The sequence below is a fragment of the Rhinolophus ferrumequinum genome, chromosome 18 (genome assembly GCF_004115265.2).
Source record: "Rhinolophus ferrumequinum isolate MPI-CBG mRhiFer1 chromosome 18, mRhiFer1_v1.p, whole genome shotgun sequence".
NCBI classification, from domain to species: domain Eukaryota; kingdom Metazoa; phylum Chordata; class Mammalia; order Chiroptera; family Rhinolophidae; genus Rhinolophus; species Rhinolophus ferrumequinum.
Window position 1 is genome coordinate 21,723,026 of NC_046301.1, and position 18,780 is coordinate 21,741,805.

The 18,780-nt window shown below is 35.9% G+C and overlaps 1 protein-coding gene across 1 annotated transcript in view; it reads right to left on the bottom strand.

Moving 5' to 3' along the window:
* Positions 1-18,780, bottom strand: part of IQCM (IQ motif containing M) — a 248,625-nt gene that overhangs the window by 137,113 nt on the left and 92,732 nt on the right. Inside the window, 2 exon segments of the mRNA XM_033135403.1 lie at positions 13-157; positions 4,325-4,520. Of these exon segments, the coding sequence (XP_032991294.1) occupies positions 13-157; positions 4,325-4,520 (341 nt within the window).

Sequence of the window (18,780 nt, forward strand, 5' to 3'; positions counted from 1 at the left end):
TAAACCACTTACATTTTTTTCTGTCCATCCATTCCTCTAGTTCTGGAAAGTTTATAATTTGTCTTGTCCTCCAAAGACCAAGTCGACATTTAACACGTTGGATTTGTCCATGATATATGTTTATAACTGCTTTCAAATTTGGTCCATGATACAAAGCCTATAAAATATAAACATAGACAGTAAATCTCCTTATATATTTCTGCTATTTATATGTAATCTGATTTTGCCCCTTTCATTTCATCTGTCTTACCCAGTTTCTTAGATTATGGATGTGTTTATTAATGTTTCTTCCCTAGGTTGGTTAAATACATGCAATTTCTCACTGTAGTGATATAATCTCCCTGACCTTCAAAGAATTTCATTATGAGTTACTTTGTCATCCGATACTCAGACTTTCCATAGAATACCGGTTTCAATGATGGATACTTTCATAGGGCCCTCCTAGGTTGGTGCCCAGATTTCTATAATATGTAGCCCAGTCAGCCCAAGTCAAAAAAAGAAGGTTTTATTATTCTGTAATGGATAAATCTTGCCTAAGCTATCCACTCTGCGTCCTCAAATCCTTGTATTTTCTTCCTTTTGAAAACTGTATACTCATGTCTTTTGCCAATTTTTCACTGGACTTCTTCAGGTTTTTCTTGTTGATTTCTAAAATCTCTGAATGTTAAAAAAATTAACTTTTTAACACATGTTCAAATCTTGTTTTATTAACTAATCTTTTATATTTGACTATATCTTTCTGTATATGAATTTCCTACATTCTAATACACTTTAAAAATTTTTTAACTATTCATCTATTTCAGGACTTTTTTCATCTCTAAGTAGCTAGTTCCATTTTATTTATCAATTCAATTATATTTACATTTTCTAGCTCATTAGTTTCCTACTTATCCTTATTAATTCCTTTTTTAATGTTCTTATTCCCTTGCTCTTGACTTTTATAATTAAAGAGTTAATTCATCGATTTTCATTCTTTTTTAAGAATGTATTTAACGTTGATGAAATTTCCTGAGTCAGCTTTCTTTTGATGTGCTTTGTATACCATGTTACAAGTGAAAAAACTGAAGCATAAAATCTCTCAGTAACTTTCCCAAGGTCCCATAGCTAGTAGGTTGCAGAATTGGTTTTGAAACCATAACAAGAGCACTCCAGAGCCTACACTTTTAATTATATACTCTATTCCTCTTAACTTACTTGAATTTAGTATTTTAAATCTATTCTGTGAATTTTGTTTTCGTTTCTTTCCTAGTATATTTCTTTTTATAACACTTATGATTGTCGTTGATTTTGTCATTTGTTTTCCCTTTTCGGTGATTCTTTAAAGGTTATTTTTAACATTTTGTTTTTCCCTTCACTTAATTTTGTGATTCTTCTCTGATTTTTTTTAAATACTATGCTTAATCCTATATTGCTTACTTGATCAACATTATCAATGAAATATTTCTTAATTTTGCCTGAATGAAAAAAATTAATTAGCATAATGTCACTACTTTCCTTTTCTCCTCCTTCCATCTGAATTCCATCAGAATTCAGGCAGATTCTGAATATTTGCTAATTTCTTTCACATTTAATATTCTCCAGTGCATGTTTTCAGTCTGCTTTTTGTTCAATAGGTTTGGTTTTTTTGGGGGGGATGGGTTTTAATAATGAATTGGTCACACTTCTGGAGCATTCCCCACCATATGAATCTTAGTGGGAGGCAGAACTTACCTCCTACAATTTGAAACTACAAATCAGATGCTCATGGCCCAAGCCTCCTCGGTTGCTAGGATGCAGACACATGACAAAGCTTCATCCATTATCTATACCAGCCCCAGGTTTTGAATCAAAACTAATAATGCTTTTCAAAGCAAAATAGTGGGAAATCTGTGTGGAGAGTAACCATGGCAGCAATATCCATTATTCAAGGGCAGCATTCGTGGAGGCAAGAATACCCGGGATTCAATATCTACATTAGACTCTTTCTGTGTGGGATTTGGTTGGAGTCCTGGGAGCTACGTGTGTTCATCATCCCTTCTTATTACTGAGCTTAGTTCTCAGATCTCTGCCCAATATTCTACTCAACATCTTTCTACTTAAATCTGTCAGTAGGTTTCTTTTGCTTATAATTAAGAATCAAGCAATGTTTTAGTTGTATCCTTAAAACATGACCCAAAAGGTCCCTACTTGGTATGATGACATTTGCTAAGAGAGCAGGAGCTTTGGGCAGCCACCAAAGCCAAACTGAGAGTCTTTCCCTTTGAATATAATAAACATTCTTTTGAGACACAATTTATCTTATGAGGCAACCCTTCTCAGATCTGAGGCATTTGGAAGTTTACCTAGGAGGTTTTCATGGTTAAAAAGTGTGGTGCTTCTTACAGCATGCGCTTCTTGGGCACGGAGGTACGCCTCAGCTACGATGCCATGTATACCTCAGTATGTAAATCTTCACCCCATTTCTAAACATTTCTCAAGATAGAATTTATCAGAAAAAATGTACAGATGGATATTTACAACAGCAGTATTAAAATATAAAAGACATTGCAAATTACGAATTATAATTTTCCAATCCCTGTTGACTTAAATAGTGAATTTATCATACTTGTTATACATCAATATTTTTTTTTTAAGTTTTTTCAGTCTGCCTTTTATGGGCATGTCTTTTTAAAAGATTTTAGGGAATGAATTGCTTATTTGGAGAATTCCACTACCACATGATACTCAATGGGATTTAATGTTAGATTACTAGCAAGAGTAGCCCTTTTCATGTTTACTAGCCATTTATATTACTCCTACTATAAAGTACAAGTTTATGTTACCTACCTATTTTTTCTATTATTACTATTATTATGTTTCTTATCAGTTTCTGAGATAGATGTTTGCACGTTAACATTTTTTCACCCTTGTGCAATATTTCAGCAACTGTTTCCCATAGTTCAAATGTTTAAAAATGATGTTATAAACCTATAAGCAGATATCCTGACATTTATCGATTAAAATCTAAACTTGTCTAAACACTTACATAGGACAATATCCAAAAGTGTCTTTATTCAAAAACCTTATAAAAAAAAAGGAAAAATGTTTTAAATGACTAAACCTATATACAATGAAATTAAAAAAATGAATATTCTGAATAGTTATCTTAAGTGCACACCCACACAAACACACACTTACAAATACATAAGCCACAAACAATACTTAGTGTGATTTCAGTATTCACTTCCCCACGCACTACAGAATTAGTGAAGCCCTTAGCCACACACACATAGCCAAAGGATGTGTTTCTCTCTCCTGGCTTTTGTTCTTTTCTTTTTCAGTCCTCTTTTCTGTGTTCCCTGCTTTTTATTACTACCTGAAGCACACGCTCAATTATTCTATACCTAATTGCTTAGCATAAAGACTAAGTACACGTTCTTGACCCACTATATCACTGAATCTTGTTTTCTTCATACTCACGCTGCAAATCCTCCGTAGCCATTCCTGATCACCACAGACTTGGTGTCTCTCTGTAGGAACGCACCTGTGGGTCTCGACTCAGCTCCCTGCGGGGAGAACACCCTGACTGGCTCTACAGTATTGAAAAGGAGTTCTACTTAGCCTCTGCTTTTGGCAGGACACTCCAATATCCATATTGAGCCTGAATTGAGAAAGCACTCCAGCATTTTGCAAAGAGTTTTGGATCCTATTGTTACCAGAATGGCCTAATGTTTTAAAGTTTCTGGAGCCAGACAGACTTAGGTTTGATTCTCAAAATTTGAGTATGCCACAGGCTTGATGTATAACTTCAGACAGGTTACCTCTCTTTGCCTTAGTTTTCCTAACTACTAAAGATAATTATATAAGCAGGAGGAATGTTATCACTCCAATTCTTGGTCACCAACCTCACCTGGATTCTTCAAGTGGCCTGGAAGCCACTTGTAAAGTTTTCCTAGTCATCCCTTTCTGCTATTTTCTGTAGAAACTCAATTTCCTCAAACAATCAAACTCACCATCTAAATGCTCACTCTAAGAAAATGACAAGGTCATTTGCTTTAAACAGAGAATAAACAGATAGCAAAGGAGAAACAAAAATAGTGCAAATGTAGGGTCCTGGCCTTAGTGTAAAAGTGGTCCCAGAACTGTTTGGAGTCCAGGAAAAACCAGGCCTTTTGTTCGGAGACTCTTGCTTGACACAGTCAGCAAAGCAGATTATTCATAACATTTTCTTAATCCAAAGAAAGTAGAACTTTATTTAGAAAAACTATAGATTTATTGACCAGATGACTATTGAAAATTCTACTAAATTGAATCCACATTCAAAATTGGAAACATGTTATAATATTTAATATATTTTATGCTTTACCTTGTCCCGTATTCTTTGGAATCTTCTGCGTTCAAGCCACCCTCTGATCTGCGCCTGCGTGACGGTGACCATTTTAATTGTGTTTTTGGTAATCAATTTATTCCTTTTCCGGAACACTTGGAAGATTTCAATGTGTGGTCCAATTCTTTTAATTTTATTGTCATGTTTATCACCTTTACTTAGAATAGGTTTCAGCCTAAAAATAAAATATAAAACTTGTTTTATTATAGTTAGTAAGAAAAACAACATTTTTGAAAAGTCTTAAATTCATTTCAGTGGTGAATATATTGAAATAGAAAATATATTGTAATTTGTACACAAACTTCATAGACATCACCTGAACATGTCAAGAGGGTCCTCCAGAGAAAGTTGAACATGCCAGAATCAATGTAACATGTATAAAATTAATCTTCTGAAGAAAAGAAAACCCACAAGAAAGTGAACTTGTCAAAGCTCATCCACAAACTATGTGTAAGATACAGTATCAAAGGAACAGTAGTCCCATATGACAGGGAAGTGAGTAAAAATAACCTTTCTGTCCCAGAAGCTTTTAAACTAAAGACGACTTGAACATTATTTGGCAGATACTCTGCTTACCAAACATCATCTGAAAATTAATTTTATTTTCCAAATGCTCTCAAATGTGAGGCACACTGGTGTATTGGTAAGGGCAAGGACTAAGGATCACAGAAGTGAGGCATCATACTGGAAACCAGGACAAGTCCTGCAATACTGATATGGATGGTCCTTGCAGTGATGATAAACATATGAGAAAACTGCAGACTTTCTACCATGAACATTGGTAATCTTGCATCCGCTTTTCTCCTTCATATATATATATATATATATATATATATATATATATATACACATATATATGTGTGTGTGTATATATATATATACACACACACATATGTTGTATTTTTTATGTGATAGTATTTTCAAAGTTTGCCAAAGTCTAGTAGTTTCCTTGTCATGTTTAACATACAAAAATCCTTTTATTCCTCTTCATTGTGTTTGTCTCTGCATCTTTCACAGCTGAAATTCTAATGAGATACCCAGGTCAATTCACACACCAGAGCTGAGTCTTGCCCTAAAAGTGCACTGTATAGAGACCAGTGAATCCCAGGCCTAATCGTCTTGATTCGCAGAGTGAAAACCTCTGACTCTGTTCTTGCGTTTTTTTTTTTCTGAGTTTGTTTTGATGTCTGCATTAAGCTGGTTTTTGATAAGTCTTGTTCTGTTTTATACACGGCCATTATTTTCCTTCCCTTGATGACTAAATTGTTGGGAGTCTGATTTTGATTATTTGACCCAGCCATCTAGTCTCTGTTGGATAGACAATGGTTGGTAGATGACAGGGAATCTGAACTTAGTCTTTTTCATTTGTCTTTTCTGTTAGTTTTGAAGCTTGTTATATCTTCTGAAACACCCTGTATTATATGTTGTTTGAATACCATTATAGCTAAAATCATTCGAGATAATTGTGTGTGCACTAGAATGGAAATCAGCTCCAAAGCAAAAGACTTTCATACCAAGTTTTCCTCAGAGATCCTTTTTGACTCCTTGACCTTCGTACTTCCAAGTAGCCACAACTGACTGACCAGTATGATTTTCTCAGGCACAGAAAATTGTACTCCATATTTACTTTTGATTTATAGCTAAAGATATAGGATTAAGGCTGTTAGTTCTCCCTGTGCTTGTGTGTATAAAGGAAAAAATGTCCTATCTCTCCTTGCAAAAGAATATAAGTTAGCCTTGTACAATTTCTTGTATTTAGCTCTCTTGTATCTGTGGCTGCTTCTTTCTCTCATTCCCTCTCTTGAGAAAACTTTTGTAGTCAAAAATATAACATTTTGACCTCTGGAGAAATATCTTATTTAAATAGACAAAGCTACCAGAAAAGGCAAAAAAAATGAAGCAACGTTTGCTGTTTGTTTGTCTAAATCAAGACTGATTTGGAATAGCTTAGAGAAGGATTTTTGCTTGGTTAATACAACATTTTTTAAGAATGAGTCTCAATGTATGAGGTAAATGGAATGGAGATAAATTGGTAATGATTATTTCTGGCTTGTCCAGAGTTTCAAGACCTACTACCTATGAAATTTAAAGGATTCTGAGGTCATGACTTTTTCTCTCTCAGAAAAAAAATAGAGAAATATTATAGAAATACCCAAATGAGCCAAGTTTATACCCAAAGTTCCATGTTCTAGCAACAAGACATGAGGAAATCTTAAATTGATATGTGCAATTGATTGCAAGGTGTGATGTGTGATGTGTATTGTTGGAGCACCAGAAGCAGTCACAAAAGTCCCGCTTCCCCTAAGTTGCCTTGAATGTTTGAAAGGCACTGTGTGTGTGTGTGTGCTGAGAGAGAGAGAGGAGAGAGAGAGAGAGGAGAGAGAGAGAGAGGAGAGAGAGAAGAGGAGAGTGAGAGAGGGAGGGGAGGGAGAGAGGAGAGAGGAGAGAGGGAGGAGGAGAGAGAGGAGAGAGAGAGAGAGAGAGAGAGAGAGAGAGAGAGAGAGAGAGAGGAGAGAATGTATGAATTATGAATTGCAATTAGTTATTTGGGTTAAAAGCTATAGTTAATATGAATGACTGGAACTATATTAAGTAAAATAATTATGAAGAAATGCAAACATGTTTACAAAATAATGTTTTGTGTTTTTTTATCAATGGAGAAAGAAAAGAATTTGGTCTTAGGCCTTAGACATACGAATTTTGATCGAAGAAAGTGAACGCTAGATAATTGGAAAGTTAAAAATAAAAGGAGAAATTTGAGGTTGAAGAATAATTTATAGAAGGCTTGATGGAAAGTGAACTGTATTTACACATATGGGTTTGAAAAGAAATTATAAAATATACCTAATTTTGACAGAGTTATGTCAATTTTGATGAGCTTAGTCATAAAATATGGAAGTGTTTGTGAATCCTTGATTATAAAATGTTACATATGTGGTATACAAAAAGTGTAGAATTAGAATTTGATTTACTTTCTGTTACATCGACAAAGTGATTTTTGAATCCACAGTCTGCTCTTGACAGAAAAAAACAGTACCTTCAATATAGTTTACCTAGAATATAAAAGTTCCTTATATCACAAAATATCCCTTTTACCATTCTTATGAATCATTTTTTCTTCTTTGTGATCTACTTGTTGTAAAAGCTGGAATTCCTAATATTTAGTTGCATATATACATATATATACCCACAAGCAAATATATATATATACTTTTTTTTTGTTTTGTGGTTTTTTTACTGTAAAGGCTCCACTGCCTTTTGCTCATACGTTGCCTCCTCTGACAATTCTTCCAATATTGTTTTCCTCAGATTCAAGCCCTAAATTTAAAAACAAACTCTTACAATGACTTTTCACATCTTTTGGATGTGTCACGTGGCTGTAGGACTGTACCAACAATTTCCTTCTTCACTATATAAAAGGAGGGATGCTAGAAATGGCAAGGAGTATTTAGCATAGTTGTAAAAATGAACCAAAGATGGCCCTTGTATATTAGCCCCTGTGTTGTTTACTGCTTACATCAGGCTAGAACCATTAGCCCATTAGCCTAAAGCCTGCTGGCTCCACACTCAACATTCTTAGACATCCGATTACTTAAACATGGCCCAAATAAACATTTAGAGTCTGCCTGCCTTGCATATCCCACAAAACTACAACCAACATCTGTTGCCATAGATAGACAAACCCTGGGGCTAAAAAGACTCCACACCATGGCTATTGAAACTGTTAATTAAAGACTCCTCATCTTGCTGCTGAGTGACACCTAGATATGTAACCCCCCTCTCTGACTTCCCTCTGCCATGGGAGTCTCCTTACCCTCTTCTCCTTCTGGGTGGTGGCTCTATGTCATTGTCCTTGAAACATCTTCTTCTGTGAGGGACTTCCCTTTCATGCAAAGCTGTCATGCACATGATGCCCAAATGAAGCTTGTTATGTGCCAGTGCTACCTCCCAGCCATGCCATGCCCTTGATTAGCCCCAGGATCCTTGAACTCATTACAATGGTCCATAATTGTATTTAACTCAGCACAACACTGAGAGCTGTGTTATTTATCACAGTCCAAAATTTGGAAAGAAGTGAGTGATCAAAGAAGACTTCTGTCCCTTAAGATAAATATATTAACAGCTAAAACATTATTAATGTAAAGGTATTAGAAGCATTCTGCAGCATATTGATTGCACTGATGGCCAATTAATGCCTCCTTATATCCCTATCTTTGCAATGTGATTTTATAGCTCCACCCATCAAGAGGTGGAGTCTATTTATTCACCTATGAATCTGGGCTGGCCTTGTGAATTGTTTTGACCAATCAAATCCAATGGAGGTGATGCTCTGACAGTTTTAGCATGCGCCCCAAGAGGCCTTACACAGCTCCATTCTCTTGGAACCTTATATCTACATGAGAACAAGCCAGCAACCCTCTAAAGGATGAGACTACATGGAGAAAAGACAAGTTGTATGCAACTCAAGTGAGTTGTACCTATTGGGTTATATCAGCTGAGTTTGGAACAGATCATCAAAATTGCTGCATGAGAAATAATAGGTATTGTTTTGACATTAAATTTTGTGATATTATTGCAGCAATAGACAGCTTATACACATACTTACGTTTATACCTAAAGGCTAAAAAAAAGCCATATTGAGTTTTTTAAAGATTTTTATTCCAGAGGTAAATTATCTCTGTCCTGTAATGACACTCATGCCACACACTTTATGGGATAAACTTTTTAAAAACTTGAGGTTTGTGAATGTACTCACTGTGAGTATTATGTTCTTATTTCAAGGTGATCAATGACTAAATTCTTGTGGGATGAATATGCCCTCTATAGAGGACTCCATCCTCTCCATTCTGATATTGTTGGTTATTATACCAATAGTAAATATAATAACAAATATATGCATACTAAATACATATTATGCCATCCAGTCATGTGTTCAACAGGGGGCTTCTGCCTTTCTCACACTTGCCCAAAGTGCCTGATACAAGTTACTTCTGAAATAAACGTAAAAAGAATGATAGCCTTATAAAGAAAGCATTTTCTTTACAATTGATAGTAGAAGGAAAAGACTCATGACTACAGGCTTCTCAAATTAAACTGATATCATAACCATGAACCTCCTGCAATTCCTTTTGTCCAGAAACACACAACTTCGTGTCTGCTTAATGCAAGATCCAAGCAGAACGAGAATTTCTTGAGGACTGAATAAACAGAGCAAATCAAGATTGATATTAATTTTTAATTAAAAATATGACAAAACTCCTTTCTACGTGAGGAACTACATACAAATTTATTTGACTTTACTTGTACAAACTAGAATGAAACTTCCCTTCAATGGTATGGAAATGGTTTCAACTAATCCCTCAGAACTCTAGGGAAAAAATCCTAATGAAAATTTTAATATAGATTATAAGTTAATAAATCATCAAAAGTACGAATTCTACAGCAATTAAGAGCACATATTAATTTATTTTATCTATAAAACAATGTAGCAGAATAGTTAAATATATAAAAATGGCTCTCTTGAATTCATAAGTATTTATGAAGTTTTATTAAAATCAATACTTTTTTTAACCAAGGTATAACTGTAAAATCTAGTTTGTATCCATTTTCTATACTAAAGAGATTGCATCTAAAGGCAGGTCATTTAATTAGATGTGGTGGTTCCTATTAAGGAACATGGACTCACTTATAACGTAAAATGATTGCTGCTAAGTCCTAGATAACCAGCCTGGTTTCTCCTCTATTGCTTAAGGAATTCCCATCTGATAGAATGTCACTTACTGACAAACAAGGAATATTGGAAAAATTGAGGATATTTAAAAAAGAGAAAATAGATGCTTATGCCATTGTACATAATGTAAGTAAAACCTGGAAGAGGAAAATAGAATGATTCTTAACTCCTAAGCTCAATAGAACTGACAAGGACAATAAAAATATTTCTGCCACATAAAATTATTTTAAAAGAGTAGGGAATTTATCAACCTTCTAGAACTCATCCATCTTCTTGTCAATCAGACAGAAGGTACCGATGCCGTCATATCTTATGATTCTAATTTTGCCAGCCATACAGCAAAGACATCTTTATGTTTTGATCAATATCTCTTATGCCATTTATGCTAATGAAACTGACCCAATAAAATACCAAGTTAATGATATAGAATCAAAAGTTGCTGAACCAACTTGTTTAGTCAAAACTGTGCCTTACGAGTGCAATTTAACCACAGGGTAGGGCTGAGAAAGCAAACTGACAACTTTTCTTCCCTCCCTCATAAGTAAGTACATACATAATATCTCGCAGTCAGGGGAAGAAAGGCTTCTTTTATCCTGTGATAAATAAACACAGGTAATTCTGTCTAGCACTAATCTCCAAAATAATTAAAATCTCCAAAAAAAGCTACATGTGTAAAGATATTCTTTATAGTTTCATTTAGGATGGGAAAATTCAGAGATAAATATCTAAGCAAATAGTGTTATATCCAATGAATAAATTATTATAAGGACACAAAAGTAATACTTATGAGAAAATGCTTATGATTTTGAAGGTGATATTGAGAATGAAGATATTAAATTATATGCATTATATGATTGCAACATTTTTTAATGATGTATATAAATGAGGCCAGAAAGCAACATGCCAAATATTATTTGTGCCTATCTTAATGCAGTGCTTCTGAATCAAAGGTGGTATCGAACCATCTGAGAAGTACTTCCAAGGAACTCTTGCTCAGACCTGCCCTTATAAGATTCTGACTCATTAAATCCTCCAATAAAATAGATGATTAACACACTAGGTTGATTAAACACTAGATTGTAAAGAAGACGTTAGGTGAAAAAGAAAAAAAAAATGATTCTTTGTTTCTTGTTTTCTATTTTGTTCATATTTTCTGAAACAGACCAATATACCTTGTGTAATATAAAAGAAAAATATAATAAATAAATCCATTAGTAGCAGTAGTAGCAGTCTTTTGTTAAGCATTTACTTCTGACACACTTTCCCCTTTAACCCTCAAAATAATTTTATTGAATAAATGTTAACTATTCTAATTTTATAAAGTGATGCTGAGATAAATTGACTTCCCAAGACCATGGGAAGGTGACTTCCCAAGACCATGAAGATATAATTAGCACAGTAAGAATTCAAAACCCGTCTTGTTTTGTGTGTGATAGACTCAAAAGGAAACATGACTTAAGACAGGCTGCATTGGTAGTCCCTAGTCCTCAATGGATGGCGTGATTTGGGGGACCAGTTTTAGGTTTTCATTTTTTTGTTGGTTTCAGTGATACTGAAAAGATACAGTCATACCATATATCCTGACTCCATTATATAAATATTCAACTTCATGCAGGGTAAAAGAATGAGATGCAAGTAGATAAGATTTGGGGAAAATAGTGTGACTATCAAATATGTGGAGGCCAAGTAACCTTCTCTGATTTAGAGAATGAGTAGAAACTATCCTTTGTTTACCCTTTCAAATGTAACTGTAAAATGTATCCTCCTTCACAACGTCTTATCACAATTCTGATGTGGAGAGAATTATCATTTTACAAATTCTCAGCCACTATAAAATTCGTTTAGAAAATAATTATGAAGATAAAAATGTGAGTCATTAGATGCTAGGTATAGAAACCAGCTTTCACCATAAAAGAGATCACCCCCTTGTCCCCAAGCCGCCTCCTATAAAAGCCACTCTAAGAAAGATTGAGAGAAAGACCAGGGCTGAATAGCTGAATTTGACTTTATCACTTGAAGTTTGACAAATCTATGATCAAGGTATCACATTAAACAGTTTTCAGTGAGAAAAGAAATCATTAAGGAAGATTATATGTGAGAAAAGATGCAATAAGTTAATTAGTAAGTTAATCATGTCTGAACATTAGACACTGAGCTTGGCAAACACTTGAACAGGGAATTTCCTTTCCACTGCTAATGCTTATACAATAATATATATTAAACACTAAATCAGTTTTAGAGTTTGGTTCAGCTATTGCTACTAATTAGTTTTGGCTGATACTGAAGTATTTTGTATGCTCCATTTATAAAAGCACTGTTTGCCCATCTGTTCATAGGTTGAAAGTGATTAAAGGATACTTATTTTGGCTGTTGTAAAAGCCAAATACTTTTTAAACTGCAAATATGTGACAAAGCCAGTTCAGGTTGCCAAGTTCAGAAATGTATTAAAAGAGATTTGTGATGCCGTCCTCCCCCAATTCCTCTTCCAACCTGCATTATCGAAAAGTAAATATCACTGCTTTCCTGATTAGACTAGCATGCCTGCTTTGTCCAAATGCTTTGCAATTTGGTTATAATTTACACAATTTACTCTGATTTGGATCCTCTGCTACCAAGCTGTGTCAAGAGCTTTCGTTTCCTGTATGTGCAACCTTCAAGTAGAAACATGTGATGCCCTCGTGCTTTGAATGTAGGATTTGAAAGCAACTTAGGTAAGGCGTGAAAACACGTTTGTGGTCTACTACGATCCCCTCTATGAGGTCTTTCAGTTTAAAAACAATGCATTAAATTCAGCGTGGGCGATATAGATTTTGAAGAACAGGGATGTAAATACATTTCCATGAATAACATCGTCTCAAGATTATTTAGTACTCCATTTCCAAATCACCCCAAGGTTTTAGTATTTCCTGCTAGCAAAACCTGTTAAGAACATTATGTTAAGTGAAATAAGTCAGACAGAGAAAGACAAATACCATATGATCTCACATATATGTGGAATCTAAAGAATAGAATAAGTGAATCAACTAATCAGAAATGGTTTTGGAGACAAAGAGGAAAAACTGAGGGTTGCTAGATGGGCGGGGAGGGTGGGGGTAAGGGGGAAGGTGAGGGGATTAGAAAACAATCAGTAACCACAAGATAGCCACGGGGTTTTGAAAATTAATCTGGGGAACGTAATCAATAATGTTGTAAAGATTTTGAAGGGTATCCGATAGACACGTGTCCCATTTCGGAGACCATCTCAGGGAAGATGTAGATGCCTGATCACCGCACTGTACACCTGAAGCTGAACAATAGTGAATGCCAACTATAATATTATATATATATATGTATATATATGTATATGTAGGTATGTGTACATTTACAAGAGGCAGAGCACAGCATTGGGAGTGGAGATAGTGGAAATGGGATGGCTCGGTGCGATGTCAGAGAGATAGTGGATGGGGGGCGGGGGGTCCACAGTGTAAGGGATAGAAATGATAAACGTCTAAGGAAAAAACAAACAAACACAAAAAAAAAAACTCATAGATACAGACAATAGTTTAGTGGTTACCAGAGGGTAAGGGGGGTGGGGCATGGGAGATGAGGGTAAGGGGGATCACATATATGGTGATGGAAGGAGAACTGACTCTGGGTGGTGAACACACAATGGGATTTATAGATGATGTAATACAGCATTATACACTGAAATCTATGTAATTTTACTAACAATTGTCACCCCAATAAATGAAAAATAAATAAATAAAATTTAAAAAAAAAAAAAAAACACCTCAGGGTGGGGAATCCTCCTGAAGTGGAACATAACACCACTTCAATGCAGGCAAATTTTTTTTTTAAATAGTTTAAATATCTGAGTGAGCTGTGTTCTCCTCTGTGCTTTCTACAATGCTTTTGTATCCTGATCATGCCTCACAATGTAGCCTGTTGCAACCCCCGCCCACACACACACACACACACAAAACAAAACAAAACAAAAAACAACAAGAGCTTTCCTATTTTTGGCTGCTCCCAGTGTCATTAATGAGATCATATTAAAGAGTGGAGGTTGATATTCTATTTAAAGCCCCTAAGAGTATGTGCTTTAAACTGCTTACTACCTGAAATGCTCTCACTGGTACCTATTCAGAAATGTAAATGATATAAGGGACTGCGGGGATTTCTTCTCCCGGCCCCACACCTGATTCTCTTCTGAAGAAATTCTCCCAGACTGTTATGTCATAGCTACAAAAAGATGGGTTTTTTATTGCTGCTGTTGCTTGGTTTCAATATTCCCACAGCTCTTCCTCAAAACAACATAGAGATTTTTAAATTCCTAATTCAGTTCAAAAAACACAGTTATGCTTTCCCTCACATATAAACATGTTGGAGGAGGCTTATTTACTATAAATTAAACTGAAATTATTGTTTCATGCAATAGAAAAGCAAAAGGAAATACTGTTTTGGGTCAAATTTAATTGGTTCTGACTTTATGGTAATCTGTGATGAACTTTCAGGGAATTCCCTTTAATTCAAATATTTAAAACTCCTTTTTATGGTACCTACACGTACCTATCTATAGGACACTGGAAAACACTACCTTTGAAGACACCTGAAATGACTAGGATGTTTATGCCAAAGGTGTAATGGAGCTGATTTTTCTATGGCACAGTGACCAGAGTTGTCAATTTTTCATGAGCTTATTTATATATGAAATAGGGAATATGATGAACTGTCTACTCTTCTTCCCAAAACACTAATTTATTCCTTTTGGGGTAACCCTCTGGTCCCAACCCAAATTTTAGTCAGGTATGGAGGAGAATGTGCTCTACTCAGTGCTAAAAAGGGGAGACAATGAAGATCGGTGCTTGTTCATAAATTCCTTATCCCTAGAATAGGGCTTTCGACAATGATATAAATTCCCACAACAATTCAGGTGACTGTAAAAACAATTTCTGTTATTTACTCAGCATTTCATTCCCCAGCATATACTCGCATATGGTTCAGGGAACTGGGAGACCAGGAATGATTTCCAGGAATCTGGGAGACCATCAAGCATCACAGATGGAGCAATGTCAGTGACAGGTCAGAGTCTATTAGAAAAGCAGGAAATGTGGGCAGTCAGAGCCCACAGGACTCTATGACCCTTTCTCCCCACGTTTCTGCCTCCGTACTCTCCCTCTTTACGAGTTCCCCCATGAAAAAGTAATTGAAAATCTGATCTTCTCTGCTTGAGATGATCATCCCTCCTTATTTTCCTTGTGGGCAGGATTACTGTGATTTAGGGATGAGACCTCATTCGTCCTCCCATACCTCATTCGTCCTCCCGTTCTTCTGTTTGCTGCCCCTCGGACATTTTCCTTCTGACCCTACGCAGGAATCACACCGACACAGGACCTTCCCCTTGAACCAGCCCCCGGGCCTCTTTTTCCACCTACTGATTTCATGTGTTCAGACTTTTCCTTACTTTCCGCTAATACTTCAGCAGACATTGGTGGGATCATGTCCATCCTATGCTCATGAAGGAAGAAGTAGATTCAAGACGTCTCTAGGGTCACAGCTATCTTGGTTCCAGAAAAGAAAGCAGAAGTCCCCAATTCAGCCTGTGACGTAAGGCAATATGCTCTGACTCCATTTTATCAGAGAGCCCAGCCATCAGTATCTGGTTACTTGCTGTCCTCTTTAGTCCGTGAACCAGTGTTTTTTCCATCCAAACCAGCAAGATTGGAAAACAGATAGTGCTGACATGCTTTGATCTTTGGTGATTCTCACCAACGCTGGACTCTGCACATGTTCAGAGCTCTACGCTACAATGGTCAACTGCTCAACCCTCCTCCTCCTTGGATGCGCAACTCTCCTGAGCAGAACCCTTGCATGAGAAGACAAGTAGTAGATGGAAGACACCCAAACTCCATAATTAAGAGCCAAGAGGAAGTTCAAAATTCTTGACAATAGTCCTAAACAAGGAGCCAATAGTTCCTGAAGATACAGAGGTAAGTAGACATTCTAACGGTCAGGGAAGCAGTCATAAGCCAGGAAAGCTAGGGGAAATGGAGGATGAGCACACAGGACACACAAAGGACCATAAAATGATATCAGGGAAAAGATATCGATAATGTATTCTCCTCTCCTACCAGTGAGAAACAATCCTGAAGAAGGTGGTCCTGGGAGACTAAAGGTGCAGCTAAATAATAATATTTGACTTGCAGGTAAGTCTGTGGCTTTAGAGATGGTAGCATTTCCCAGGAAAATGAAGTTCTCTAGTAGATATTTTCAAAGATTTCTTCCTATCCCAAGATTATGGCCCCAGGGGTACCATCAAGTTACCATATTAACCACAAAACCCTACCAGAAAGCAACTAAGTCATTCTAAGTCATTCTAGGAATTGACAGGGCTGAGGGTGCGGGAGGATGCTGAACACAGTCAAACATATCCTCTAGCTTGCTACTCAGTGTGGTCTGAGGACCAGCAGAATCATTATTACCTGTAGTTTACTGGAAATGCAATATCCTAGCCTGCATTGATTCTACTTTCCTCAAGAGGAATGGTCATCAACTAAAAAGGATAGGACAAATATGAATAGGAAAGAGCTGAAGCTCACACCAAGGAAAGATCTACTAAACAAAGTTAAAGCTGTTCTTAGTTAAATTTTCTAGGCTCAGACAAATAATTTTCCAGATTCTTCTGTTGATCAGCTGTTTTTTGAGAAACTGAAGAATGAATGCAATGTGAGAATTATGGAGGATGGCAAATGCCTTTATTTTCAAAAAAAAGAAACAGTATAAAACGTGCAGAGTATGGGTCAGTAGGTTTAATATCAGATTCTATCAGTTATCAGTTGGGTGGTAGTAGGGGTATCAAGAACCAGAATGTATACAAAAAGAATGTCATACCATCCTGAACTAATTTCCCTCATTTAATTTGTTTTACCGTTATTGTTTTGTCTTACTAGGTTGCTATACTAGAAAATTATTTATGATAGTTCTGAATTTCAGGAAGGCAATTTTCAAGGTTCTCATAAAATCTTTGTAAACAAAGTAGAGAAATATAGGCTGATAAGATGGTCTTGGGTGATTGGGTGGATAGTATCATTACTAGCTAAAAAAGGGACTATCAAAGAGAAGACTTGCAGAGGGGGAATACATAACTATTTCAACTGAGAAGTGGTTGTGGGATAGCCCAGTGAAGATACCCAGGAAGCAGTAGAAAGTTTGAGATAGGAGCTATAAATGCCTGGAAAGGGAATAAAATTCATTGGAAGGCAGAAAAAGCATCCAAAAACTTAATTCATGCATTGAACAAATATTTAGACATTCATTCATTCATTCAGTGTAAAATGATCTTCTAGCACCAAGGATATATTGGTAAACAACAACAACAAAAATTCTCTGTCCTCCTAGAGCTTATATTCTAGTAGGAGAGACAATAATCACAGTAAACAAGTTAATCATAGACGATGTTAGAAGGCAAAGAGTGCTATTGTAAATTAATTACTCAATTAATTAACAAAGCAGGGTAAGGTGGTTGGGGAAAGCTAGCAGGGGTGGAAGATGCAATTTTAAAGCGTGTCATGGCAGCCGTGGAATTATTGAAAAGGTGACATGTGAGCTAATTATCTGAGGTAAATGTCACAAGGCGCTAAATCCAGTGTTGAAATGTGATTGCGTTACTTGTAAAGCTCTGCAGCTGGTTAATAAATATGATTGTACAAATGATTTCTTAGACCCATGAGGACGATTAGGTACCTTTCCTCCATCGTTGGAGTTACCATATTACTTTACAATTATCTCTAGTTGTATCTCCCCTCTGTACTCTAAAGGCCCTAAGGACAACATTTTTTCTTTGTATGCTTGGCAATATACAACAGATGAAGGGAATAAAGGGTAAAGAAAATAAAGGAGAGGTGACAGGAGAACATAGGGGGACACATTAGAATATGTGAGAAAGTAGCCTTAGGGTTTGCTTGTTTGAGGTTTTGTTTGTTTGCACTCCAATCATGTGACTCCTCCAGGATTTGCCTAGCCTGGTCATGTCATCCAAGGAAGGTCAGCCACAATACTTCTCCAGGTGTGTGTGTGTGTGTGTGTGTAATAAGATACCTTTCCTTGTAAGAGCAGGAAGTCAATTACAAATAGATAGAAGCCACATGGAGAAAAAGTCTGTAGTAAGAGGTATTAAAGCCAAGCAGGGGCGAGCAGAGATTAAAAATGAATGAAATAAAAGTAAAACTTGACATTACTTTAGCCTGTTGAATCAGTTGCAGTGAGATGTTAAACAGACAAAGCACAGATGCCCACCATACTCTTCACCGTTGGCATCTCCACTTAGGTAAGCAAACGGGTTTAAGTACCATGTTGCTTAAGCTAATTTGAATTACCACTCTAAGGAAAATGTAAATATATACATATATAGCTAAATATATATATAATATATATTATATATGTATTTTATATATATTATATAATATATATATTATATGTATAATATATATAATACATATATATTCTGAATATATAATACATATATATTCAGGTATATATATACCTGAAATAAGTTGAGGGGCTTAATCTAAAATGGAAAAAATGGTAGGTAGGGTGCCTTCAAGAAGACAAAATCAGAACTAATGGGTATCCACTCAAGGGAGAAAGGTGTGAAGCTTCCCACAGTGTCAGAAAATCAGAGCAGTCCCTAGAATTAAATGGGATGCCACTTGAAGGGATGCATTAT